The sequence below is a fragment of the Manis javanica genome, chromosome 4 (assembly GCF_040802235.1).
Source record: "Manis javanica isolate MJ-LG chromosome 4, MJ_LKY, whole genome shotgun sequence".
Taxonomy (NCBI): Eukaryota; Metazoa; Chordata; class Mammalia; order Pholidota; family Manidae; genus Manis; species Manis javanica.
The window spans coordinates 2,790,860-2,817,755 of NC_133159.1; the positions used below are offsets into that span (position 1 = coordinate 2,790,860).

At 52.7% G+C, this 26,896-nt stretch overlaps 1 protein-coding gene across 1 annotated transcript; it reads left to right on the forward strand.

Moving 5' to 3' along the window:
- Nucleotides 1-15,309: 15,309 nt before the first annotated feature.
- LOC140848803 (uncharacterized) lies at nucleotides 15,310-25,336 on the forward strand. Its single transcript, XM_073233085.1, has 13 exons — nucleotides 15,310-17,349; nucleotides 18,014-18,318; nucleotides 18,891-18,980; nucleotides 19,317-19,471; nucleotides 19,611-20,281; nucleotides 21,041-21,256; nucleotides 21,604-21,707; nucleotides 22,177-22,246; nucleotides 22,994-23,059; nucleotides 23,404-23,511; nucleotides 24,384-24,505; nucleotides 24,614-24,720; nucleotides 25,086-25,336. The coding sequence occupies exons 1-12, from the start codon at nucleotides 17,212-17,214 to the stop codon at nucleotides 24,699-24,701; spliced, it is 2,133 nt and encodes a 710-aa protein (XP_073089186.1). The 5' UTR covers nucleotides 15,310-17,211; the 3' UTR covers nucleotides 24,702-24,720; nucleotides 25,086-25,336.
- Nucleotides 25,337-26,896: the final 1,560 nt, after the last annotated feature.

Here is a 26,896-nt window from a genome sequence, read left to right on the forward strand (position 1 = left end):
CTCACCAGTCCTGCCACCCTGCCTCCCTAGCACTGGGGTCCCTGTCCCTTTAAGGCTTCCAAAAAGCGCTCGCCAAAAAGAGAAAAAAAAAGGTAAAAACGCGTGATTTCCTCTGTCCTCAGGCACCGGTCTCAGGCACCCGCCCGCCGGTCCCGCAGGGAGAAATGCAGGATATTCTTTGTCCTCAGGCACCGGTCCCAGGCACCTGCTCACAGGTCCCGCCACCCTGCCTCCCTAGCAACGGGGGCCCGTCCCTTTAAGGCTTCCAAAAAGCGCTCGCCAGAAAAAAAACCGCTCCGGTTTCTTTCCACCCACCGGGAGCCGGGGGGAGGGGCACTCGGGTCCCGCCGGGCCGGGGCTTGTATCTTACCCCCTTCGCAAGGCGCTGGGTTCTTGCAGGTGTGGATGTGGTCTGGATGTTGTCCTGTGTCCTGTGGTCTCTATTTTAGGAAGATTTTTCTTTGTTATATTTTCATAGCTCTATGTGTTTTTGGGAGGAGATTTCCACTGCTCTACTCACGCCGCCATCCTCCCATTTGTTCACTTTTGCATTTGTTTCCCTTCCCGGGGAGACATGTTCAAGAAGAGGTCACTCATGTTTATGTCTAAGAGATTTTTGCTGATGTTTTTTTCTAAGAGTTTTATGGTGTCATGACGTACATTCAAGTCTTTGATCCATTTTGAATTTACTTTTGTGTATGGGGTTAGACAGTGATCAAGTTTCATTCTCCTACATGTAGCTGTCCAGTTTTGCCAGAACCGTCTGTTGAAGAGACCATCATTTCCCCATTGTATGTCCATGGCCCCTCTAACGAATATTAGTTGACCATATATGTTTGGGTTAATGTTTGGAGTCTCTATTCTGTTCCATTGGTCGGTGGCTCTGTTCTTGTGCCAGTACCAAATTGTCTTGATTACTGTGGCTTTGTAGTAGAGCTTGAAGTTGGGGAGTGAGATCCCCCCCACTTTATTCTTCCTTCTCAGGATTGCTTTAGCTATTTGGGGTCTTTGGTGTTTCCATATGAATTTTTGAACTGTTTTTTCCAGTTCATTGAAGAATGCTGTTGGTAGTTTGATAGGGATTGCATCGAATCTGTATATTGCTTTGGGCAGGATGGCCATTTTGACGATGTTAATTCTTCCTAGCCAGGAGCATGGGATGAGTTTCCATTTGTCAGTGTCCTCTTTAATTTCTCTTAAGAGTGTCTTGTAGTTTTCAGATATAGTAGGTCTTTTCACTTCCTTGGTTAGGTTCATTCCTAGGTATTTTATTCTTGTTGACGCAATTGTGAACGGAATTGTTTTCCTGATTTCTCTTTCTGCTAGTTCACCGTTAGTGTCTATGAAAGCAACAGATTCCTGTGTATTAATTTTGTATCCTGCAACTATGCTGAATTCAGATATAAGTTGTAGTGGTTTTAGAGAGGGGTCTTCAGGGTTTTTTATGTACAATATCATGTCATCTGCAAGTAGTGACAGTTTGACTTGTTCTTTACCTATCTGGATGCCTTGTATTTCTTTGTTTTGTCTGATTGCTGTGTCTGTGACCTCCAGTATTATGTTGAATAACCGTGCGGAGAGTGGGCATCCCTGTCTTGTTCCTGATTGCAGAGGAAAGGCTTTCAGCTTCTCTTTCTTCTGTATTATGTTGTTTGTGGGTTCATCATATATGGCCTTCATTATGTTGAGGTACTTGCCCTCTATGCCCATTTTGTTGAGAGTTTTTATTATGAATGGATGTTGAATTTTATCAAATGCTTTTTCAGCATCTATGGAGATGATCATGTGGTTTTTGTCTTTCTTTTTGTTGATGTGGTGGATGATGTTGATGGATTTTCGAATGTTGTCCCATCTTTGCGTCGCTGTTACGAATCCCACTTGTTCATGGTGCGTGATACTTTTTATGTATTTTTGAATTCGGTTTGCTAATATTTTGTTGAGTATTTTTGCATCTACGTTCATCAGGTACATTGGTCTGTAATTTTCTTTTTTGGTGGGGTCTTTGCCTGGTTTTGGTACTAGGGTGATGTTGGCTTCATAGAATCAGTTTGGGAGTATCCCCTCCTCTTCTCTTTTTTGGAAAACTTTAAGGAGAATGGGTATTATGTCTTCTCTGTATGTCTGATAAAATTCCGAGGTAAATCCATCTGGCCCGGGGGTTTTGTTCTTTGGTAGTTTTTTGATTACCACTTCAATTTTGTTGCTGGTATTTGGTGTGTTTAGATTTTCTGTTTCTTTCTGGGTCAGTCTTGGAAGGTTATATTTTTCTAGGAAGTTGTCCATTTCTCCTAGGTTTCCCAGCTTGTTAGCATATAGGTTTTCATAGTACTCTCTAATAATTCTTTGTATTTCTGTGGGTCCGTCGTGATTTTTCCTTTCTCGTTTCTGATTCTGTTGATGTGTGTTGACTCTCTTTTCCTCTTAATAAGTCTGGCTAGAGGCTTATCTATTTTGTTTATTTTCTCGAAGAACCAGCTCTTGGTTACATTGATTTTTGCTATTGTTTAATTCTTCTCAATTTTATTTATTTCTTCTCTGATCTTTATTATGTCCCTGCTTCTGCTGACCTTAGGCCTCATTTGTTCTTCTTCTTCCAATTTTGATAATTGTGACATTAGACCATTCATTTGGGATTGTTCTTCCTTCTTTAAATATGCCTGGATTGCTATGTACTTTCCTCTTAAGACTGCTTTTGCTGTGTCCCACAGTAGCTGGGGCTTTGTGTTGTTGTTGTCGTTTGTTTCCATATATTGCTGGATCTCCATTTTGATTTGGTCATTGATCCATTGATTTTTTAGGAGTGTGTTGTTAAGCCTCCATGTGTTTGTGAGCCTTTTTGCTTTCTTTGTACAATTTATTTCTAGTTTTATGCCTTTGTGGTCTGAAAAGTTGGTTGTTAGGATTTCAGTCTTTTGTAATTTACTGAGGCTCTTTTTGTGGCCTAGTATGTGGTCACTTCTGGAGAATGTTCCATGTGCACTTGAGAAGAATGTGTATCCTGATACTTTTGGATGTAGAGTTCTGTATATATTTATAATGGTTATATCCTCTTGTTGGACTGAGCCCTTTATCATTATGTAATGTCCTTCTTTATGTTTTGTTATTTTCTTTATTTTGAAGTCTATTTTGTCTGATACTAGTATTGCAACACCTGCTTTTTTCTCTCTGTTGTTTGCATGAAATATCTTTTTCCATCCCTTGACTTTAAGTCTGTGCACGTCTTTGGGTTTGAGGTGAGTCTCTTGTAAGCAGCATATGGATGGGTCTTGCTTTTTTATCCATTCTATTACTCTGTATCTTTTGATTGGTGCATTCAGTCCATTTACATTTAGGGTGATTATTGAAAGGTATGTACTTATTGCCATTGCAGGCTTTAAGTTTGTGGTTACAAAAGGTTCAAGGTTAGCCTCTTTACTATCTTACTGTCTAACTAAACTCACTTATTGAACTATTATAAACATGGTGTGATGAATCTTTATTTCTCTCCCTTTTTATTCCTCCTCCTCCCTTCTTCATATGTTGGGTGTTTTGTTCTCTGCTCTTTTTAGGAGTGCTCCCATCTAGAGCAGTCCTTGTAAGATGCCCTGTAGAGGTGGTTTGTGGGAGGCAAATTCCCTCAACTTTTGCTTGTCTGGGAATTGTTTAATCCCTCCTTCATATTTAAGTGATAATCGTGCTGGATACAGTAGTCTTGGTTCGAGGCCCTTCTGTTTCATTGCATGAAGTATATCATGCCATTCTCTTCTGGCCTGTAGGGTTTCTGTTGAGAAGTCTGATGATAGCCATATGGGTTTTCCTTTGTGGGTGACCTGTTTTTTCTCTCTGGCTGCCTTTAGTACTTTGTCCTTGTCTTTGATCTTTGCCATTTTAATTATTATGCGTCTTGGTGTTGCCGTCCTTGGTTCCCTTGTCATGGGAGTTCTGTGTACCTCTGTGGTCTGAGAGGCCATTTCCTCCCCTAGTTTGGGGAAGTTTTCAGCAATTATTTCTTCAAAGACACTTCCTATCCCTTTTTCTCTCTCTTCTTCTGGTACCCCTATAATGCGGGTGTTATTCCATTTCATTGGTCACTCAGCTCTCTTAGAATTCTTTCATTCCTGGAGATCCTTTTATCTCTCTCTGCATCAGCTTCTCTGCGTTCCTGTTCTCTGTTTCCTAGTCCATTAATGGTCTCTTGCATCTCGTCCATTCTGCTTTGAAGTCCTTCCAGAGCTTGTTTTATTTCTGTATTCTCCCTCCTTAGTTCTTGCATATTTCTCTGCAAGTCCATCAGCATGGTTATGACTGTTGTTTTGAATTCTTTTTCAGGAAGACTGGTTAAATCTATCTCCCCAGGTTCCTTCTCAGGGGAAGATGTAGAAGCTGTCGAAGCTGTCTGGGTTAGTCTTGTCTGGATCAAATTTTTTTGCCTTTTCATGTTGATAGGTGCAATGGTGAGCTATTGACTTGTCTGTCAGCTGGGAGAGCCAAGACTTCCCACTTGCTCCTGGCCTTTCTTTACTGGGACAACTGCGACCCCTAGTGGCTTGTGTTGGGCAATTGCATGTAGACTGTGTCTGTATTTTGCCCGGCTGGTATGGAGGAAGCTCCCTTGCTGTGGGCGTGACCAGCCTCAGGCTGCTGTTCTGCTATGGCAGGGCCCTGGAGGGGTAATAGACGGGGGGGGGGGCTGTTTGGCTGTTTACCTCCGTGAGGGGTCTCAGAGCTGTCACCCAGGGGGTTAGTGCGCCTGGACTTCCCTGGAATTTCCAGCTGCTGGACTGTGACCTGGGATGCTTAGTCCAGCTGTGGGGTCCCTGTCCCTTTAAGACTTTCAAAAAGCACTTGCTTTTCTTTGTCACAGGGGCATCAGCTTCGGAACCTGCTCAGAGGTCCTGCTGCCCTGTTTCCCTAGTTTCCAGCTCTCCGCGCATGCACTGTGTCTGCGCTCTGGTAGGCTGGGGCTGGGTGTTCAGCAGTCCTGGGCTCCCTCTCCCTCCCCGCTCCGACTCCTTTTCTCCCGCTAGGAGCTGGGGTGAGGGGCCTCGGGTCCCGCCGGGCTGCGGCTTGTATCCTACCCCTTTCACCAGGCGCTGGGTTCTCGCAGGTGTGGATGTGGTCTGGCTGTTGTCCTGTGTCTTCTCATCTCTCTTTTAGGATTAGTCGTATTTGTTGTAATTTCAAAAATATATATGTTTTTGGGAGGATATTCCCACTGTCCTACTCACGTCGCCAGCCTGACTCCGCCTTTCATGTATTTTTGAATTTGGTGTGCTAATATTTTGTTGAGTATTTTTTTTTTTTGGCTCAGAACCCCTTTTATTTTTTGTCTTTTCAATACACCAAGTGTCTTTCCCACTGTCCCTGCAGCACACACATTAATATAAATATATATGCATAAAGATAGATGTTTCCTTTAGAGAACACACAAAATACAAAAAGTTGCCATTGCAAATCTGAACTGTTAGCAATGTGTGTTCACCTGCTTTTTTTTTCACAAGGCTCCCCTGATCTCAGTGAAGTGGCCAGTCGGAGTTTGTGTCCTCTTCTCTCTGGTGCATTGATTTCAGCCTGCACACACCGAGTCTAGACTTTCTAGGTGGTTCACAAACAGCTCAGGTTAAATTAACTTGAGGAGAGTGTTGGAAAATGCAGAATTACTCACACTTTTTTGTGCCTGTTATTAAGCATTGTTTCCAGAAGATCAATCTTTTGATTACAGTGAGCTTCCCTACTAGTGTCTCTCAGTAACGAGAAGTGTACTGTGTGAGCTGACTGGAAAAATAAAGAGAAGGAAAAAAATTCTTTATAGCACTATTCCTTTGCAAAAGTAACATCTCCAGGGTATTGAATAGAGTCTGGTCTTCACCACCCTATCTAAGGTTGGTCCTATAATCTGCATCAAAAACTTACCTTCATGAGTTCATGTTTGATAGGAAGAACTTATAATACATCCATGCTAATACTTATTGTGTATTTACTGTGCAATGGGAATTGTGCTAATCGTGTTAAATTATATACTATGAGGTTGGCTCTGTTATCCTTCCCTATTTTAGAAGTGAAGAAACTAAGGCTATTCAGCAGTTCATCTGTGGCCTTATAACAAGAAGTGGAGCACTATGTAAATTTAGCTCTATCTTACCACAAAGGTAATGGCATTAACTCTGATGCCCTTCCTTCCTTCCTTCCTTCATTTATTTATTCATTTTTATTTTGTTATCATTTATCTACAGTTACATGAAGAACATTATGTTTACTAGGCTCCCCCCTTCACCAAGTCCCCCCCAGAAACCCCATTACAGTCACTGCCCATCAGCGTAGTATGATATTGTAGAATCACTACTTGTCTTCTCTGTGTTGCACAGCCCTTCCCATGGCCCCCCAACATTATACATGCTAATCGTAATGCTCCCTTTCTTTTTCCCCCTTATCCCTCCCTTCCCACCCATCCTCCTCAGTCCATGTTCCTTTGGTAACTATTAGTCCATTCTTGGGTTCTGTGATTCTGCTGCTGTTTTGTTCCTTCAGACTTTCTTTGTTCTTATACTAGACAGATGAGTGAAATCATTTGGTGCTTGACTGTTTCCAACGGGCTTATTTCACTGAGCATAATGCCCTCTAGCTCCATCCATGTTGTGGCAAATGGTAGTATTTGTTGTCTTCTTATGGCTGGATAATATTCCATTGTGTGTATGTACCACCTCTTCTTAATCCATTCATCTACTGATGGACACTTAGGTTGCTTCCATTTCTTGGCTATTGTAAATAGTGCTGCGATAAACATAGGGGTGCATCTGTCTTTTTCAAACTGGGCTGCTGCTTTCTTAGGGTAAATTCCTGGAAGTGGATTGTTGAGTATTTTTGCATGTATGTTTGTCAGCGATATTGGTGTGTAATTTTCTTTTTTTGTGGTGTCTTTGCCTGGTTTTGGTATAAAGGTGATGCTGGCCTGGTAGAATGAGTTTGGAAATATTCCTTCTTCTTCTACATTTTGGAAAAGTTTAAGGAGGATGACTATTAGATCTTCACTACATGTTTGATTAAAGTCAGCGGTGCAGCCATCTGGTTCAGGTGTTTTGTTCTTAGGTAGTTTTTTGATTACCAGTTGAATTTTGTTGCTAGTCATTGGTCTGTTCAGATTTTCCGTACTTTCTGGGTTAGCCTTGGAAGGTTGCATTTTTCTACAAAGTTGTCCATTTCTTCTACGTTATCCAGTTAATTAGCATAAAATTTTTCATCGTGTTCTCTAATAATTCTTTGTATTTCTGTGGTTTTCGTAGTGATTTTTCCTTTCTCATTTATGATTCTGTTTATGTGTGCAGGCTCTCTTTTTTTCTTGATTAGTCTGGCTAGGGGTTTATCCATTTTGTTTATTTTCTCAAAGCATCAGCTCCTGCTTTCATTGATTCTTTCTATTGTTTCATTCTTCTCGGTTCTATTTATTTCTGCTCCAATCCCTATTATGTTCCTCCTCCTGCTGACTTTGGACCTCATTTCTTCTTCTTTTTCCAGTTGTGAGTTTAGACTGTTCATGTGGGATTGTTCTTCTTTCCTGAGGTAGGCCTGTATTGCAGTGTACTTCCCTCTTAGCACCGCCTTGTCTGTGTCCCACGGATTTTGTGTTGTTCAGTTATTGCTGTCAGTTGTCTCCATATATGGCTTGATCTCTGTTTTTATTCAGTCATTTGTCTGTTGGTTATTTAGGAGCATGTTGTCAAGCCTCCACGCGGTGGTAGGCTTTTTCATTTTACTTGCGTAATTTATTTCCAGTTTCATACCCTTGTGGTGTGAGAAGCTGCGTCATTTTTGAGGGCTCGTCCGGGATTACTTCAGAGGTGAGTATAGGCATCCGAGCCTGCCTTTTCCTTCACTGTCCTTATAGAAGGAAGCCGTCTGTGGCACACAACATCGGGCGCTCGTCAGCCACTTAAATGGGACTAGCCCGGCTGCCGATCTCAAAGTCTCGAGTGCCAGTTTCCCCTGAGTCTCCCTCAGTGGATCCCCCGTCTCCCTTGGGAGCCGGGAAAGTCACCTGAGTGGAGGCCAGGGTTCCCCTTCAGAGGCGTCTCCCTGGATGCGAGGGACTGAGGAAGGCCGTGGGCACCTGCAAGCGTCTAGGCTGAGGCTGCGCTTCAGCGGCTTCTCCAAGGCCCGCGTGTCTGGAATCAGACCCCGACAGCCCGGCTGGGTATCCGTGAGGAGTGTCTCTCTTTCTGTCTCTCTGACTTCCAGCCTGCTCCTCCAGGCCGCCCCTGCCTCTGGGTGAGGCAAGGGTGCTCTTTACATCCTTTACTCGCTCGATGTGTGCCTCTGACTTCATCAGTGCCACGGACCCTGATGCTCAGCACCGCAAGGTAGGAGATCTACACTTCGCTCTTATTCCTGACGAAATGCTGTACTTTTTATCTCATAAAAGTGTGTCCGGTTCGTTGAAGAATGCTGTTGGTATTTCGATGGGGATTGCATTGAACCTGTAGATTGCTTTAGGCAGGATGGCCATTTTGATAATATTAATTCCTCCTAGCCAGGAGCATGTGATGAGTTTCCATTTGTTAGTGTCCTCTTTAATTTCTGTTAAGAGTGTCTTGTAGTTTTCAGGGTATTGTAGGTCTTTCAGTTCCTTGGTTAGGTTTATTCGTAGGTATTTTATTCTTGTTGATGCAATTGTGAATGGAATTGTTTTCCTGATTTCTCTTTCTGGTAGTTCATCGTTAGTGTCTAAGACAGCAACAGATTGCTGTGTATTACTTTTGTATCCTTCAAAGTTGTTGAATTCAGATATTACTTGTAGTAGTTTTGGAGTGGAGTCTTTAGGGTTTTTAATGTACAATATCATGTCATCTGCAGATAGTGATGGTATGACTTGTTCTTTACCAATCTGCATGCCTTGTATTTCTTTGTTTTGTCTGATTTCTGTGGCTGGGACCTCCAGTACTATGTTGAATAACAGTGGGGAGAGTGGGCATCCCTGTCTTGTTCCCGATCTCAGAGGAAAAGCTCTCAGCTTCTTGCTGTTAAGTATGATGTTGGCTGTGGGCTTGTCATATATGGCCTGTATTATGTTGAGGTACTTGCTCTCTATACCCATTTTGTTGAGAGTTTTTATCATGAATGGATGTTGAATTTTGTCAAATGTTTTCTCAGCATCTGTGGACACGGTCATGTGGTTTTTGTCCTCCTTTTTGTTGATGTGGTGGATGATGTTGATGGATTTTCTAATACTGTACCATCCTTGCTTCACTGGAATAAGTCCTGCTTGTTCATGATGGGTGATCTTTTTCATGTATTTTTGAATTTGGTGTGCTAATATTTTGTTGAGTATTGTTTTTTTTTGCTCAGAACCACTTTTATTTTTTGTCTTTTCAATATACCAAGTGTTTTTCCCACTATACCTGAGCATACTGCTGCCATTAATATTCAAGACCTACTTAAGTTACAGTTTAGTTTCTTCTCTACCAGGCCCACAGCGCCGTCGATTGTAAGTATGCTGCTATGAAGTGCTTGTCTACTTGGATCATGCAGGCTGAGAGACGCCAACCAGAGCCCGTTTAATTTTAGCAACTACGGTTCATGTCCAGGAAGGTGTTCATGCGATCCGCATGTTAAGCTTCTGGTTTAGGATAGGGGAGCCCATTTTGCGTCTGAGCAACTTGTGCAGATTGTGTGTGGAGCGCGTGGGTGACAGCGGAGGGCTCAGCACATGCCCCATGGCGCCTCCTTTATGAACATGGCCTTGGTGTCGGTGTCCGTGGGGGCGACCGCCTTGGTATGGTGTGGGTGGCGGCCGCACAGACCCGGCATGGGCACCAGATGCGAAGGCATGGCCGGGCACATTGGAATGAGGCCGGCTGCGGCCGCCGCGAGATCGGTGAGGCCGCATGCATTGAGGCACTGCTGGCAGCTGTGGGCGCCCGCAGTGTTGACGGGGAAGCCATGTGCACGCCGCGACCCCTCCACTGTGCATGGGTGCTGGGCCCCGGGGCCCCGTGGGACCTAGCCGAGCAGCGGCTTCAGCGGAGGCGGGATGCACCCCTGGCCACTGCCCCAGGCAAGCCGCCACCCCGAGCACCTGTTCCTCCCGCTTGCAGCTCCGCAGCAGCCTCATCGTGCTCAGGGTGGAGCGGTGTGATGGGGTTTTTGTTTTTTGTTTTTGAATATAAAATTATTGATTCTCCACTGTTGTCCAGTTTTTACAATAAGGTGAACAATATACAGTTGGATACCATTCTGATCACTGTAAAGTTATTGTTTTTCCTGGCTTCTGCTGAACCAGTAACCTGACTCCTGAGATTGATCCACATATAATGACTGAATTGGGGTAAAAGAAAAACGCGCAGTACAAGAATTTAGTTACAGATGTTTGTTTTCTCATTTATTCTGGTAGGTCCTAAATTTCCAACTCTCTAATAATCAGATTAGGTTTCCGCAGTCGGAGTCTCAGACACTCACTCCATGGGACACGATCAACATAGCATAGGGATTTCAACTTCTTGTAAGGGGGATGGGTCACTAGAAAGAACCTTTAAATGTCCATTTTTAGCTTTCTCCACCTCGCTTATTTCACTGAGCATAATACCCTCTCCTCTGCCCATTTTTTAATTGGATTATTTGCATTTTGTTTGTCGAGGTGCGTGAGCTCTTTATATATTTTGGATGTCAACTGTTTATTGGGTCTGTCATTTGTGAATATATTCCCCATACTGTAGGATGCTGTTTTGTTCTATTTACAGTGTCCTTTGCTTTACAGAAGCTTTTCAGCTTCATATAGCTCAGGACGTTATAATCACATCCTCAGTCCTTCCCTTGGAGTGTGTGCCATTGTTTCCATGTCAGGTGTACCTCAATTAAGCTAGTGGGCATGTGGGACAGGCAGAGAAGACATGAGGGTGGTATCAGAATCCCAGGGTATTGTGTGGAGAGGGGACAGCATGGTGGGATCCATACACGGCCAGCTGCATACCCGGCCGGCTGCACAAGGCCGTAGGCTCTTGCCAACAGCATCAACTAAAAGGTTCCCAGCAGGCAGGGCCAGCTCTGGTACTCATAGCACAGAATTAACTGAAGGACTGGCAGGGCCATGGCCAGGACAGGCTGACTCCTAGGATCGATAGCCTCACCTGTTTACTGAAACCTCAGTGAGGGCCAATTTGCACTTGTGTTTCTCTCCTAAGTTTCTGAAAGTGGTAACAAGTGTGGCAGCAGCAGGGGAAACACCCTGGAAGGCAAAGCAGAGGCCCTGGGTTGCAAGCACTGTCCCCTCGGCTCCTGAGGCCTCTGTGGATGGAGTGGGGCAGTGGGTCCGGACATAAATGCCTCTGTGGGTCCCCTCTTCTCATTTCCCCAACTTGTCATGTGCTAGAAGTGGGGGAGGGGCTCTTGAGAAAATTCTGCAGGCGAGTATTAAATGCAAGGCTGCCGGCTCCAGGCAGTCCCTTGCTGATTCTGACAGCAACATTTGCAGAATTTGAATACATAAGCCAAGTCCACTGGAAATCTGAACTGCAGATGGCAGTTCCTGTCTTGTCAGCCAGCACTGATATTCCAAGAAATGCTTAGAGCTGTGCTTTTCAACTTGTGGCTCTCTTCGGGGAATAAAGTCAGAAACTCTCCCTCAAGGCATTTCGTGATCTGTTTTGGGACTGCTGTTAAGGGAACGTAACAGTAAGAAATGAATTTGTAATAGAAGAAAAGGGGAATCAAATCTTTGTTCAAAACTGAACACTAACATGTACTGGAAAGTGAACTCAAACAGCCCCAGAAACTTTGTCCACTAATGGGCGCGGTTGGGTGGGGCGGCAGTTTCTTCTTGTTCTCCAGATTTTCTCAGTCTGAGTGTCAGAGTTAAAGCTGAAAGCTGATTTTGTTCAACCCCAAGCAGCCAGTCCCTGGGGACTGAGGAGGAGCAGAAAAGAAAAACAAAAAGCTAGTGAACTGGTGCAGGAATGTCTGCTTGGACCCTTGCAAGCTGCTACTTCATGTGTCTGCACCCCAGCTTCTCTCTCACCATTTCCCCTCAAAAAGCCCTGACCACTATGTGTCAGGAGGACAGTGGTTCTTTAAGGCAGGAGCCTGCCACTCCCTCATTTGCTAGCAAGTCAATAAACTATTCTTTCCTTTTGTCAAAACCTTGTCATTGTGTTTTGTGGTTTGACCTCAGGGACGAGGACAGGGTCTTGGCATCAGGAGCAGCACCCCCCACGCCGACCAAGTGCCCGCAGGGCCGCTCCCTCAGTGTCAGAGGCCGCAGGGCCGAGCTGCCAGGGACGCAGAGCTCCCGGCTTCCTCCTTGCTAGCCACAGGACACTGTGCCGGCCAGGAGTGCCTGCCGTGTGGCACGTCACGTACAAGCCTCTAGAACTCCCTCTGAAGTATATATTGAAAGCAGTACTGCCTTCCAGGAGAGCTTACAGACTGGAGTGACCACCAAGGCCTTGGAAGATGTCAGGGTGGTGATTTCCACAGACCTTTATTGAAGTCACTCACGTGGCCTCCTCAGAAAACGGATGAATCTTGGAGATGACAGTGCATGATTGTCACCGTAATCAAGGTGTCTCAAATTGCACCTACTGCTGCACATGGGGCTTCATCACTTGATCCCCAAGCACCCAGTGTGTAAGTATTGGTCAGGAAAATGCTCTTTGTTCTCCTCCTATGAGTAAAGACCAGCAGGGCAGTTGGCTTTCAGCCAGCAAGGGGAGAAAATTATCTCAGAGGCATATCAGACCTCCAGACTTAAGCTGTCACTTAGTCAGAAGGAACCTCCATCTCCTTTTCCTTCCAGAAGCCGTCACACTGGCCCATCCCAGTGATGGTACTCTGCTGATTGGACCCAGTGGTCAGGAAGTACAGCTCATCTAGGCATATTGATAGCACAGTTACGTGTCAGAAGGTGGGAAATGAATCCAACAAAAATTCAGGGACCTTTCATCTTAGAGAAGTTTCTAGAAGTCTATCGTGTGGGCATTCCAAGCTCTCCTAAGGTGATGAATAAGGTGCTGTACCTGGACCCTCCTCCCCTCCACACACACAAAGGACACAGCAGCCTGGTGGACCACCTCGGATTTCAGAGGCAGCATAGACCTCATTTCCAGTGTTCTACTCTGACCCATTTACTGGTTGGTCTAAAAAGCACCTAGTTTGAGAGCAACCTGGACCTTTGGAAGGTGGATGCCAGTAGATGGCAACACCTGGATGCCCTCTCATTGCTGCCCCTTCCAGGTGCACACCTGAAAACGGCCTACAGGGGGAGTGACTTTCCGAAGATCACAAGGCTCGGACCCCGGCCTGACTTGCGTGGTGTTCCACGCTCCATGCCAAGCCTGGGGGACATTCTTCCATGTCTGAGTCTGTGCGTCAGACGCACGTGACAACAGCCCCCAGGAGCTGGAGGTGTCATCCATGTATCCCTGGGGATGTCCCTAGGGAGAAACATCTGGCATGGCCCTCAATCTGAGGCCCCTGCCCTCTGAGCTCCCGGCTGCTGGGGCCTGTGTGTGCTCCAGTGCCCACCCATCTCTGTGCCCTGCAGCCCCCAGGGGAAGCCCCTCCTGGCACCTGCCTGCCACCAGCAGCTGGGAACACCGGTGCTCTCTTGACCTGAGGGTCTTCTGGCATCTGAAATTAATTTCATTTTATTAAGATCGTGATGGATTTTAACGTAAGATAATAGCAAACCTCTGCCAACCTCAGGCACTTTGATAGCTGAAAGCTTTGATTAAAAAATTTAAGTCTGGGATGACAGAATGGTGTAGGGCCAGGGCAAATCAAGCCTCCACCATTCACAGGGACTTTTCTGCCTGGAATGGGGAAGTCTGTTTTCTTACTTTTCCCCAAAGGACCCCCCCAAAATTAAACTCTCCCAAACAAGGTTTCCTTAGAAAATTAAGCTCCATCTTGGCTTTTCTTTCTTTAGCTCTAGCGGCGGCATGTGCTCAGGTTCCCTGGGGGAGATGGGGAGCCCAGCTCTGTGGGGCCTCCCGCTGGGGCCTCTTTCCTCTGGGCTTTCCTGGGGCAGCTGTGGGGAATCCCGGCAGACCCGGCGGCCTAAGACACCAGGAATGTGTTCTCCCCGTTTCAGAGGGCGGTGGTCTGAGATCAAGGCGTCCGGAGGGCGTGCTCCCGCCGGGACCTCTAGGGAAGGGTCCTTCCTGCCACTTCTAGCTCTGGGGCTCCAGGAACACTTAGCTTGTGGCCGAGCGCCACCAAACCCTCACCTGCACAGTCACATGGCCTTTCTGTGGGTCTCTCCTTGGTGTGTCTCCTACAAGGGCGCCTGTCACTGGATTTAGGGCCACCTGGGTAATCCAGGGTGACCCCATCGCAAGAGCCTTAATCACAGCTGCAGAGCGAGGTCCCATTTTCCGAGTCAGGTCATGGTCACGGGTGCTGGGATCAGGACTGGCACACACCTTTTTGGGGTCCCTGACTGTAGTCCTCCTGCCCCCTGGGAGGTGACAGATGATAATACAGAGCACTTTGGGCCCCACGAGAAGGAAGCACAGCCAGGCTTGCTGGGGATGCTGAGGAGGGACGCCCCCACCCTGGCTGGGGCCCGAATGTCTGTGTCCCCCAAGACTGCGTGTGTTGAAGCCCCAACCCCCAGTGGGTGGCATCGGAGGTGGGGCCTCTGGAGGCAGTAGCGTTAGACGAGGTCGTGAGGGCGGTCCCCGCGGTGGGGAGAGGGTCCTTGATGAGGAGAGACACCCGGGAGCCCTCCTGTCTCCTCTCTCTCAGCCCTGCTCCCCCCACCACGTGAGGGCATAGAGAAGGCGGCAGCTGGCAGAGCGCCGGGCAGAGCTCTTTATCCAGAGTCAATAGCAAACGCGTTGCCCACATGCGTGTAGTGAGCCAGCCAACCGGGGCCCGGTGAGAATCGTGGCCACAGGAACCTTCATTTTAACCACAGAGAGGAATATATGTCGGAAGGTAGCTGGAAGCAGAGACGTCAGAGGCTAACAGCTGCTAACTCGGCAGGGTGGGAACATGGGGAATTTAAAAAAATGTGTGTTTTCTCTATTTTCTATTTCTCTACATCTTTCAGGAGGTACTGATAAAGACCTGAGACAGAGAGGCGGTTTTGGCCCCTGAAAAGCTCCCAGTTTAATTGGGGAAAAGAAAGACCCATCAGCAAATATTTATAATGCCACATGGTGTGATACAATAGCCATGAAAAGCCTTATGTGGCCGAGGAGGTTTGGGGAGGAGGGTCTTGCCAATGGGTTTCAGCCCCAGGGAAGTTCACCCTTGACTCAGCGAGACTGAAAAGTGACAATGGAACATTCTTGGAGTGAAAGGGTTTATGCCCAACTTTATTCCCATGGTGGCAGGTCAAGTGCTTAGAATCCCGTCCACTCAGAGCGAGTCTGCGTGCAGCAAGCCGGTCTCTGCCTCCGGGCATCTCTGTCCTGGCAGCCGTCTCCGTCTCTGTCCTTGGTACTGGCACCACTCCCGCCTCTGCTCTCCTGCAGCCGTGCGGCCCAGGGCCCTGGGCAGAGCTCTTTATAAAGAGTCAGTAACAGCACATTGGCCACACATGGGCAGTGGACAAGCTGACCAGGGCCAGGCGAGAATCCTGGTCACAGGGACCCTTCATTTTCTCCACAGAGAGGCAGCGAGAAGGCCATCCCAGCCGAGGGAGGAGCCCTTGCAGAGGCCAGGTCGTGGGGGCTGGTGCTGGGCAGGGTGTGGATAAAGTGAAGTTTCCTGTGGCCAGGATTCTCACTGGGCCCTGGTCGGCTAGCTCACTACGCAAGTGTGGGAAAGACGTTGCTATTGACTCTATATAAAGAGCCCTGCCCAGTGGTCTGGGCGACATGGTGGCATGGCTGCAAGGCTGTACGAGAGCAGAACAGAGGCTGGATTGGTGGCAGCGCCGAGGACAGGGGCCCAAAAGATGGCTGTGTGAGTAAAGAGGCCCAGAGGCAGAGACTGGGCTTGCTGTGTGCAGACTCGCTCTGAGTGGATGGGATTTTGGTGACTGACCTGCCACCATGGAAATAAAGTTGGGTATGACCCTTTCACCCCAAGAACGTTCTACTGTCATTTCTTTGGTCACACTGAATCCACAGTGAGCTTGCCCGGGGCTGGAACCCATTGGCAAGACACAGAGGCTTGGAGCCCAGGCAGAGGAGAGCTGGAGGCGGCTGAGGACCACTCGTCTCTGACTTTCTGTGGGGCTTGGTCTTCTCTTCGGGAGGCCATGGGAACAGGTTCTGAGGTGGGACATGAAGAGAATCCATTTGTGCTTTGGAGAGCTAACTGGGGCTGTGGAGGATAGACTGAGGGAGATGATTCTGGAAGCAAGGGCAGCCGGTCGGAGGCTGGACAGCCGTCCAGAACGCCCCCTTGCCCCCACCACACACTGCTTCCTTCCCTAGCCGCGCTGCCGCCTCGGGCCCCGGGGATTGTCATCCGACATGAACCGAACCTCTCTGGGTTCCTACCCCCGATGGAGCCCAGCCTCTCCTTGGCGCCCCTGGCGTGGAGCCCTGTTGGGCTCGCTCTCCGCTGCTGACACATTAATTCATGTCTGCAGTACTCTCGGAAGTGGCGCACTCTTTTTATTACCCAAAGAGACAGAAAACTGTCAAGCTTGTGTTTATTATGACACATATAGTTGAAATTCCAAATCTCAGATCTGGCGAGAGATGGAAAGATGTCAGCTGAGTCTCAGAGAAGCCCCTCCGAAGTCCAGCAAATGGGCTCAAGTACTTGGTGAACTGAAATCGCCCTCTGACCTTGCTGGGAAAATCATTTTCCTGCAAGTGGACGGAGCTGCTTACTGCCCTTTATTGTCGCCTCAATGAGATGGGCTGGGCAGACAACAATGGAAAAGAAAGGGGTTTAATCCAACGCCAGCTCGGCCTTGGGGATACCCGAGAAGGCAGCGCGATGAAGCAGCTGCAGGCGAGCCGATGCCCCGGGGCGGACCCCAGAGAGCAGAACGTCTTGGCCAGACGGCACCACCTCCAGGTACTGGAGGCCAGTCTTCCACACCATGAGCTGAGGTCTGGCGTCATGCATGGCAAGGGCCAGGAGGCTGGGCAGTCAGCAGCCCAGAGGGCCAGGTGGGCGTGTCTGAACGCAGGGAGAGGCCCATGAAATGGACACTTGAAGAAGTGATGTCACTGAAGACACGCCCAGTAGAACCTGAATTGTGACCCGGACGGAACCCAGATCCTGGTCGCAGACCCCAGTCCTGCTCACTTGACCGGCGGCGCTCGACAGAGCAACATGCGGTCTTGTTGTGCGGAGCCTTCTGAAGGCGTGGGAGTCAGGGAAGCCGAGAGGGAGAGTCTCCCCACTCGCTGTGGGCGCTGGCTCAGTGACCTCCTCCACCGTCTCTGCCCGTGTCTCCGGAGGAGCCCCGAGGTAACACAGGGCAGCCCACAGCGGGTCACTCCAGCACCAGGCCACAAGTGTGACCCATCTGGGCTGACCTTCCCCCCAGCCTTTCTTGTGTGTGTGTGATGGGAATGGGGAATGGGTGGGACTGAAGGCTGGGGAGGAGGGGCAGTCAGTGTCACAGCTCTGGTCTCAGCATTCAGGAGTGGAGGTGAGTGTTGGGACCAGGTACTTCCACCCACATGTTAGTCCTGAGCCCGGGGGTGTCCTCTCCTTCCCCCAGGGACTAGGTGTCTAGGCCGATGGCCCTGTGTGCCTGATCTCGGAGCAGGGTTTGGGCCCCACATTGCCCCCTCTGGGGAGATTCTGGCAGCCCTGGACCAGGCATCGGCTTTTCATTACTCCACCCTGGGGAGCGTGCTGGAGCTGGTGGATGGGTTCACCTACTCCACCTCCCTGGACCTGGGGCAGGCTGTCTACACCCAGGACCCCATTCCAAACCTGGCAACCTGCCAGGGCCCTCCCAGGGCTGCCCCACTCCAGGGGGCCTGGAACCTCATTCCTGGGGGGACCCTGTGCCTCTCCTTGCTCGCATCCCAGGGGGCTGGGACCTCTTGGGTGAGCTGCAAACCTCCCTTGTCCTGGTGGGTCCTGGGTTTCCCACTGACTTTATCCCTACTGCCCCCCTCAGCCTGAACATGAGCCAACTGTTCATGGGACTGAGGTCCCCAGGTGCAGGGCTCCCTGGACAGGCGTGAGGAGGAAGTGGAGAAAGCGCACGGCACGAGTGGAACCAGCTCCAAACACCAGCCGGAGCAGTCCCGAGGCCACCCTCCCTCCCGAGGACGCTAACCAGCCCACACATGTGCAGGAGAAGGAGGGACTGTTCAGGGCAAGAAGGTTGTCCTCAGGGGCAACCCTCAGCCGGAACGCTTGTTCGTCCTTACTCCCTGCCACGGATGCTGACCAGCCGGCCACGGGCCCGCTGCTCCCCCGGTGAGCACCCACCCCCTCCTCGGCACAGTCGGGCCTCTGTCCACAGCCCGCGGTGTGTCTTCAGTGTCTCCACATGTGTCTGAGCCGCAGTGTGCTCCTCTGACAGGCAGGGTGACTGGCAATCATCCTGTTATGGTGCCCGAGGGGAACACGGGAGGAGCCTTAGAGGGGCTCCCCTGACACTGGGTGCTGCAGAAAGGACTGCTGGCCAAGCTGGGCCACGTTGGGGCTATTACTTCTCAGTACCCGATGAAACGCCTTTGGCCTCATCCTTCAGGGGCCTCAATTTGGAAAAGCACATGAAAAGCAGCCTTTGGAGGGGAGGCTTGCGATTCCCTGTGGCTGGCCCCAGTCCTTGTCCTCACTGAGGCCACATAAGGGACCTCTGGGGTCAGCAGAGGGGTACCTGGGAAGGTTCAGGTAGGACTTCCTTCAGCAACCATAGGTATGCAGCACCCACTTTGTGCAGGTCCTTTTGGGCCCACTTAGTATAACTGAGTGAAGGAAGCGGACACAATACTGGGACCCCGTCCCGGGTGGAGTCGGGCAGTCACTTCAGGCGTCATCTGCAGGTCACGGCCGGGGAGCATCACGGGCGATGCCGTCATGGCCCCCTCATGTGATGAGGGGCATGACGAGGGGCCAGAGGAGGATCTGAGAATGTGAGTTTTCATGGGGCCCAGAGGGGGCACTGCCCCTGTGCCCAGAATGGGTGGAGGAGGCGTCTGGGGCTTGGGGCAGGGGGCGCCCAGCAGAGCCCAGCAGGTCACCCATCTTTGGATTCCCACGGGCAGGCTGATGACTGGGGACTTCCTACTCGGGAGGATGGGAGAGGATGGGGTGCCAGGACAGGCATGCAGGGTCAGGAAGGAGGGTGGGATGTGCCTGGACAGGCAGGGGAGTGCACAGAGGCCAGGCCCACACAAGGGTGGGCCGGGAGGGCAGTGTGTCGGGTAAGACCAGGCTTCTCACTCTGCCACCCCCCGGCCTTCCCCCAGCCCCAGGATGGGACGGGCTAGGCGCCTTGCTTGGGAGCCCCAGCATGTGCCCAGTGTCATCGATGCCAGCGAGCTGTCATCCATCCTGGTGGGCCAAGTCCTCCACCACTTGGTCCAGGAGGAGCACCTGGGGCCCGCGGTGGCAGAGCTGGAAGGTGAGGGGCTGCAGCCAGGAGACCGTGCAGGGTCCGCTTCCCGGACGGGGGTTCCCTTCAAGGCAGTGAGGGCTTTTCTGTCATTGTAAGGCGCGGGGAATCAGCCCTGGGGTGACCCTTTCTCTGTGTCCTGCTCCAGAAGCACAGCAGAGGCAGCTGGCTCCAGAGACACAGGGAGGGTCCGCTTCGTGGGTGGAGCCCGTCCAGGAGCTCCCTGCGACCCCTGTGCTGGAGCTACGGCCGGTGTCACCTGCTTCAGCCTCTGCAGAGCCGGAGGATGTCCCAGCAGTGGCCTCAGCCCCAGGGCCAGGCCCCAAGCTGGAGCCCCATCAGCCCTTGGGCACGGGGCCTGGAGCACCAGCCTGGATGGCACAGGGCCTGACAGAGCCAGAGGTGGACCCGGCGCCCACCAGACCCCGTGCCATGAGCCACTGGGACATCCCAGGAGTGGTCTCAGGCCCCGAGCTGGAGCCCCATGAGCCTTCAGGCCCGGGGCCCATGGCACCTGCCAGAATTGTACTGGGCCTGGCAGAGCCAGAGGCGGACCTGGAGCCCACCAGACCCTGTGCCATGAATGCCTGGGGCATTCCAGGAGTGGCCTCACGCCCCGAGCTGGAGCCCCATGAGCCTTCGGGCCCGGGGCCCGTGGCACCTGCCGGAACGGCACTGGGCCTGGCAGAGCCAGAGGCGGACCCGGAGCCCACCAGCCCCTGTTCCTGGAGCACCTGGGATGAGCCAGGGGAGGAGGAGCCGACGATCCTGGCGTTTCCCCCGTCCCTGGTGGCCGAGCAGCTGACCTTGATATGTGCGGTGAGTGAAGTGGGCTCTCTGGGATGGGGGTGGGCCTTCCCTGTGTCACGGCCTACTCCAGACCTGCTGTCCCCTGACGTGGACTCCTGTGATGTGGGCCCACATCCTAGCTTCCCCACCGACTCACCCTGTGCCCTGAGAGACTCTCCCCACCCCCAAGTCCTCACTGACCACATGGGGACAGTAGGGCTGGCACTTAGGGATCCTTGCAAGCCAATGAGGAGGAGTGGAGGGAAGGTGGGCAGGGCCTGGCTGGGGTGGGAGGGGCAGGGCATGGGAGGGGTGCTCAGAGAGGTGCTGCCAGGGCCGTAGGTCCTTGGGCCATTGGCCTGGCAGGCTTCCATGGCCTCCACACCTCAGAGGCCCCTGCCGGGTACCTGACTGCTTGGGAGACACAGACACCAACAGAGGCTCTGGGTGGAGTTGTTTCAGGGGAAAATGCACCAGAGTGGGAAGCGGGATCCACGGGGTGGCAGAACGGGAGGCAGATGCCCCAGGATGGGCAGGTGTGAGCTGCCTTGTGTAGCAGGGAGGAGGTGAGCGAGGGTGCCTGTGAGCAGAGCCCCTCCGTTCCCCAGCACTGTGGGGTCCTGTGCATCCGGTCCTGGGCGCCTCTGTGGACGGGGTCCGAAGCCTGGGCGGCCACAAGGCTCACAGCACACCCCCAGCTGCCTGGGCCCCAGCTATGACTGGTGACTCTGCCTAGGAACAGGGGCACCAGGGGCACAGCTAGATAACCACCCTCCTTGTGATCCCCAGGAGCTGTACAGCAGGATTGAATTCGGTGAATGTAAGACCTACTTAGAGAGCCAGCCACTGATGGAAGGCATTGAGCTCCTGGCCCCCAACATCCATAACATCATGAGGCAATTTGATGCCACGTTTTACTTCGTCACCTCCTCCTGCCTCAGGGCCCCGAGCTTGATGGCCCAGGATAGGGCCCGAGTGGTGGAGTTCTGGATCCAGGTGGCCAAGGTGTGTCATGGAACAGCCCCCGGGGTCCATCCTGGCGTCGTGTGACCTGCTCCCCTCCTTGGCCAGGTTTCAGGATGGGAGCCTGTGATCTGACCCTGTATGGTCCCTGGCCCCCTCCTGCCAGGGGTGTGTGGACCTGGACTCCCATCCCTGGGACACCCTGGGACAGGCATCCCTGGCCCCTTCCTTGGGTTGAGCTACAGTCCTCCACCCAGGAAGGCTGCTCAGCAGGTACCAGGTGTGCTGGGTTCCCTGGGTGTCTGTCTCCTTAAGGACAGGAGTTCATGGGGGGACAGAAGCAGAGAAGCAGGCCATGCTTGAGCCGAGAGCTCTCTCTTCCCTCCCAGGAGTGTCTGGACCTCAGAAATTTCGAGTCCCTCCACGCCATTCTCTGTGCCCTGCAGTGCCGTGCTGTATGTCGTCTGGACAGCACCTGGGGACATGTTTCCTGGTGGGTAGTCGTGTCCTCGGGACCAGGGCGCCTGAGTGGACAGGTCCACCCCTGGGTCTGGCGCTGTCCCCTCGGTTGGCTGGGACCTCCTGGGAGGCGGCAGAGCCTAGGGACAGGGATGGTGGGCTCTTGGAGCCCCCTGTGGGTTAGGCCAGGGGGACCCCTGCAGGAATCCGTTTCCTTCAATGTCCGGTGTGGGTTGAAGCCAACTGGAGATCTTGAGCATGTGCCCTGCAGCAGGAGGTCTCTGCCCCAAGAACAGTGACCTCACCTCAAGCAGATCTGCCCCCGGGAGAACTGGGAAAGGAGGCCACGGGTGGAAACATGCAGCCCCCTCCCCAGGCCACAGAGTCCCCAGGGCTCAGGGCCGTGAGGGAAAGCCTCCTGCAGGTAGTGGATCTTCTGATGCCCCAGGAAAGCTCTCCACCTACTGGCCATGTGTCTCCCTCCTCCTCTCCCCTCCCCTCAGGAAGAGCTTCTGGAGCTATAAGAAACTTCAAAAGAGGGACCACGGGCTTAATGGGAAGCAGCTCCTCGAGGTTCGTGAAGGCTAGAGGTCTGGAAGGGAGGGGTCCTTGGGGCAAGTCCTCTACCGTGCTGTGGCCCTGCCTTGGGGCAGGCTCGACATGTGTGGGGTGACAGGGGGGAGCTGATGGGGGAAGTGGGGACCCCCAGGCCCCGAGGTGTCCCGTTTGTCTCCCTCCCTGGCTCCACTTGACTGGGGGCCTGGTATCCAGTGAGGACCCAGGGGACAGGCCCCCAGTCAGGGCTGGGGCTGGCGTGGGGGCGGCAGCAGGGGTGGGGCCTGTGGCTGAGCAAGGTTGGCCTCTCCCCTGGGTCCCCTGAGCCCGTCACTGCCCCTCTGAGCCCTCGGGCTCCTCATCTGGTCATGGAGGGTTGTCGTCCCCCTGGGGTGCGGCCTGCCAGGTGAGCAGTGTCCAGGGAGCACAAGATGGGCTTTAGCTTTGTGCCCATCCCACCTGGTCATGTGAGGGGAGCCGTAGTGATAGCCAGGTGACACGGAGTCCTCAGGGCACCCTGGGAGGCAGAGGGACCTCCCCTGACACTCTGGAGGTGAGGAAGCCTCTCAGGGCAGCCGGTCTCAGCCCAAGGACTCCCATGAGTATGTGTGTGCTGGAGCTGGGGTTGCTCTAGGCTGAGAGCCTGCTGGAGCTGGGGCAGCATAGGTACCAGGGGACTTGGGCAAGGCATCCATCAACCAAGGTCTGGTTGTGGAGGCCACGTGGGAGGGGAGCTCGAGCACCTGTGTGTCCTGGACCTTGCAGGAGGCGAGGGCCACAGTGAGGCGACGGCGGCAGGCCCCCTACAGATACCTGGATGGGAAGACGCAGGTGAGAGAGGCATGGCCAGGGTCACGGGCAGTGGGGGCGACCCTGCACCTGCTCCTGGTGCCACCTGCCCTGAGCTGCCGGCACTGGGGGGACCAGGAGGAGGGCGAGAGCAGCTGGGTACAGGAGAAGGTGGAGGGCAGGTGCAGGGACCACAGGGCCTGGGACTGGCCAAAAGCCAGCCCTGGGAGGGCCGGGGAGGGGGGGAGCAGGGCGAAGGTAGGGGAGGGCGGCAGCACAGGGTGGTCCAAGGGAGCTGGGGGTTGTGCGTGTGGGGTTCAGGGGAAGCTCTGTGTGTACCCCTGAGGCAGGTGGGGACTCATCACCTCCCCACCCTGGTGGCACAGGGCATAGTCCCGTTCCTTGGATATTTTCTGCGTGACGTGCCCATAGACCAACTCTCGAAATATAATGAGGACGTGAGTGACCCAGCAAGGCACAGGAGGGCGAGCATGGTGAGTTTTACAGAGAGGAGAGCCCCCAGTGAGCCCGGACCTGTCAGCACCGCCCCCCCAACTCCTGAGCAACCCCTTCCACCCCACGAGCTGGGCTGCTTGGAGAGGACTGCCAGAAGGACCTCCCCTAAGCCGTAGTCCTGGCTCTAGGGCAGGTGGGGCCGAGGGCTAGAGGGGCAGCATCTGGGCAGGACTGGCATCCCCCTCAGGCCCTCCCCAGGGGGAGGGATACTGCTCCTTCAGGGCAGGAAGCACATCAGGGGGCTGGCAGTGCCTTCCCGCCTGAGGCCCCGTCTCCCTGTCTGCCGTCACAGAGTTGCGTGGGAAGCTTGGCCTCAGCTCCCCAGTCCACTCCCCGCCTCTCGGTAGCCCCGATCCTGGGCCAGGTCCGGGTGCTCTTTCTTGTCAGGCCGGCCCCTTGGAGGGCCCTGGCTCTCCTCCACCTTGAGAAAGGGTGGGGACGTTCCGGCCTCGTTCTGGGCTCAGAGGGCTGCTTCCGATGCACTTTGGCTGCCTTGCTGCCTTCCAGGGTGATGGTATAAAATAAGAGTTGAGTGCCCAGCCATGAAAGGTGAGGGATGGAGTCAAGAACCCCTGGGCAGGACCTTGTCCGGGCCATCCCCTGGGTCTAACGTGTCTTGAGAGAGTTAAGACATGCAGAGCTGAGGACACTAAAGGCTTTGTCAGGTGGGGGATGGGGGTGGCATCAAGGCCCCCTTCCTGGAGGAGCTGGAGACCCAACACTGGGAACAGGCAGGGCTGGATGGCATTGGAGGGAAGGCGGGTTCCCGTGTGAGCAAAGATCCGGGACCATCCCACTGCCCCACCCCTCACCCCCCTCCCTGTCTGCATCCTGTCCTTCCTTGCCCCAGGTCACTCTCATCGGACGTGAGATCATGATGCACAAGCGCGTGGCCGCGCTGTATGACCTGGAGCCCGATGAGCGCTTCCTGTCCTTCTTCCAAACTGAGGAGCTCCTGGATGAGGAGAAGAGGTGAGGCTGGCAGGAGTCGGGCGTGGGCTGTAGCTGCCGGCAGGCTTGGGGAGAAGGTCCTCCTGACGTGTGGCTCCAGGGGCTCACAGGGGGCCCTCTGTCCTGCAGCTACCACCTGTCCTGCCAGCTGGAGGCCTCAGGCCAGTGGGCCGGCATGAAGGAACTGTTGCAGTTCTTCAGGTCCCACAAGATATAAACTTAGTGGCCAGGGCCAGGTGAGTTTCTGGCCTGGGGCCATTGGCAAGGGGTGGGCTGTTCCCCAGCCTTAGGGAACCTTTGGGCCACATTGGGTGTGGGGGCATCCTAAAGACCAGTGGGGCTGGCATGCCAGCTCCACTGCCAACCAGTCCTGTCAGTCTGAAGGGTGGTTCCCCTCCCTCTCTGGGATCCATTCTCCTCGTCCGTGAGGAGGTGACGCTCAGGGGCCTTCCTGTGACAGGAACCCCCCGGGTGCTGGTGATTGGCAGGACCCTCCGCACAGGGCCCGGAGCACAGAGGGCAGTGGGGATGGCGTGGAAGCAGGATAATGGGGGGAACCCGGGATAACCTGCCTCTTCTGATCACCCACGTGGCCCTGTAGCTGCTGTCATCGGGCCCGTGGTCCTGCTGGTGTCCTGGCTGCATGCGGACGAGAGCTTCATCCCCTTCGGGCAGGCGGCACCTGGCGCCCCAGGACCCCAGTCTGCCTGCTGCTCCTCCTCCTCCGGCTGCTCATCCTGAGCCTCTGCCGGGGCAGGTGCTCTAGCACCTCCTCTGTCGGCAGACTCGGGCATCTCTGCAGGCTGCCGCTGCATCCTCAAGGACCCGTACGTAGCTGCGGCCAACCTGGACACCTTTGTGCTGTGTCAGCCCCTCTGCTTGTGGCCCACTGGACAGAGGCAAGCTGCCCCACCATGTGGAGGGTGTCACCATTCCTGCACATGGCCTCCCATGTTGTCGACACCACCTGCTGCCTGGGTGCTGTCAGCCACTGAGTTGTAGCCACAGGGTTCCAGGAAGAGGTGGGGCCGTCCTCACCAGGTCTGGCCTTTCCCAGGATGGACACTGACATGGTGCAGCACTGCGAAGAACCACCATCCCTGGGTGTGCAGCAGAGGCATCTGAGGACGCAGGGATGGCCGGCCACTACAGGTTCCCAGGGCATGCTCCCAGGGGGACCCCCTCTAGAACTTTCTCATCCCTGAGAAACAGCCTCCCTAGGGATTAAAGATGGTGATGTGAGAGATGAGACAGAGTCCCCCTCCTAAAAGCACATATTAAACAAAGAATATAATTAGTACAAGTCATGCTGAAAGAGCAACATGAAAGAAGGCTGCACCGGACTGCATACACCTGGAGAAAAGAGCAGAACTCACGGAACAGGGTCAGGTATCAAAGCTGTGACCCGGCAGAACCGAAGCCCTTCCCCCACCCCAGCCCAATGGCGGGAGGAAGAGACACAGACCTGGAGGACAGAGATTCGAGCTGCTTGTGGAAAACAGGGATTCATATCCGGCTGATCTGGGTGGGAAGTTTGAAAGACTTCCTAAAAGCGAGAGGGCTGCTAAAGGGACAAGGAGTGCACAGACCTCAGCACTCAGGAGAAAGGAGAGGTAGAAAAACTTATGGGGGTACACTCTGCCCAGCAGGTTGGGAACTTAAACAATGTTCAGGAGCTCCATCCCCCTGGCTGGCTTCGCAGCTCCAAGGTCCCCCACTGTGATATGCAGCCTGCTGTGTCTTCCTCCCACCTAGCCCTGCACCTGGCTCACAAACTGGCTGCCCCTACCCTGGCATCAGGCCAGCCAGAGGGAAGCCCTGCCTACAGCAGCTATAAACACAAAGCATAGAGGCTTACACCTGTGTGTTCAGTCCTGGTTTTGGCAGTTGAGACAGGCAAAGCAGCCAGGAAATAGGGGACAGCTCTTTCCTGCCCCCCAGGCACCAGCACCACTCCCCTGTGACCCCCAAGATCACTCCAGTGCCTGAACGGCTCCAGAGAGTAGAGCTTCTGGGCACTAGGCGGTGCCACATACAGGTATGAAATGTGAAAGGAACCTGTTACAAAGCAAAATCTCAACAGCAGAGGAAGGATCGACTGAGACTGAATTAATAAATTTTCCTGAAAAGTCCTCAAAATGAAAATCATAAACATGCTCATGGAGGTACAGAAAAATATTCAAGAACTCAGGAATGAATTTAGGACAGAGATCCAGTCATTGAAGAGCACAATAGAGGGCATTAAAAGCAGGTTAAATATGGTGGAGGAGACGATAAATGAAATGGAAATCAGGGAAGAGGAATACAAAGAAGCTGAGGAACAGAGAGAAAAGGATCTGTAGGAATGAAAGAATACTGAGGGAAATGTGTGACCACACCAAGCAGAACAATATTCATATCATGGGGCACCAG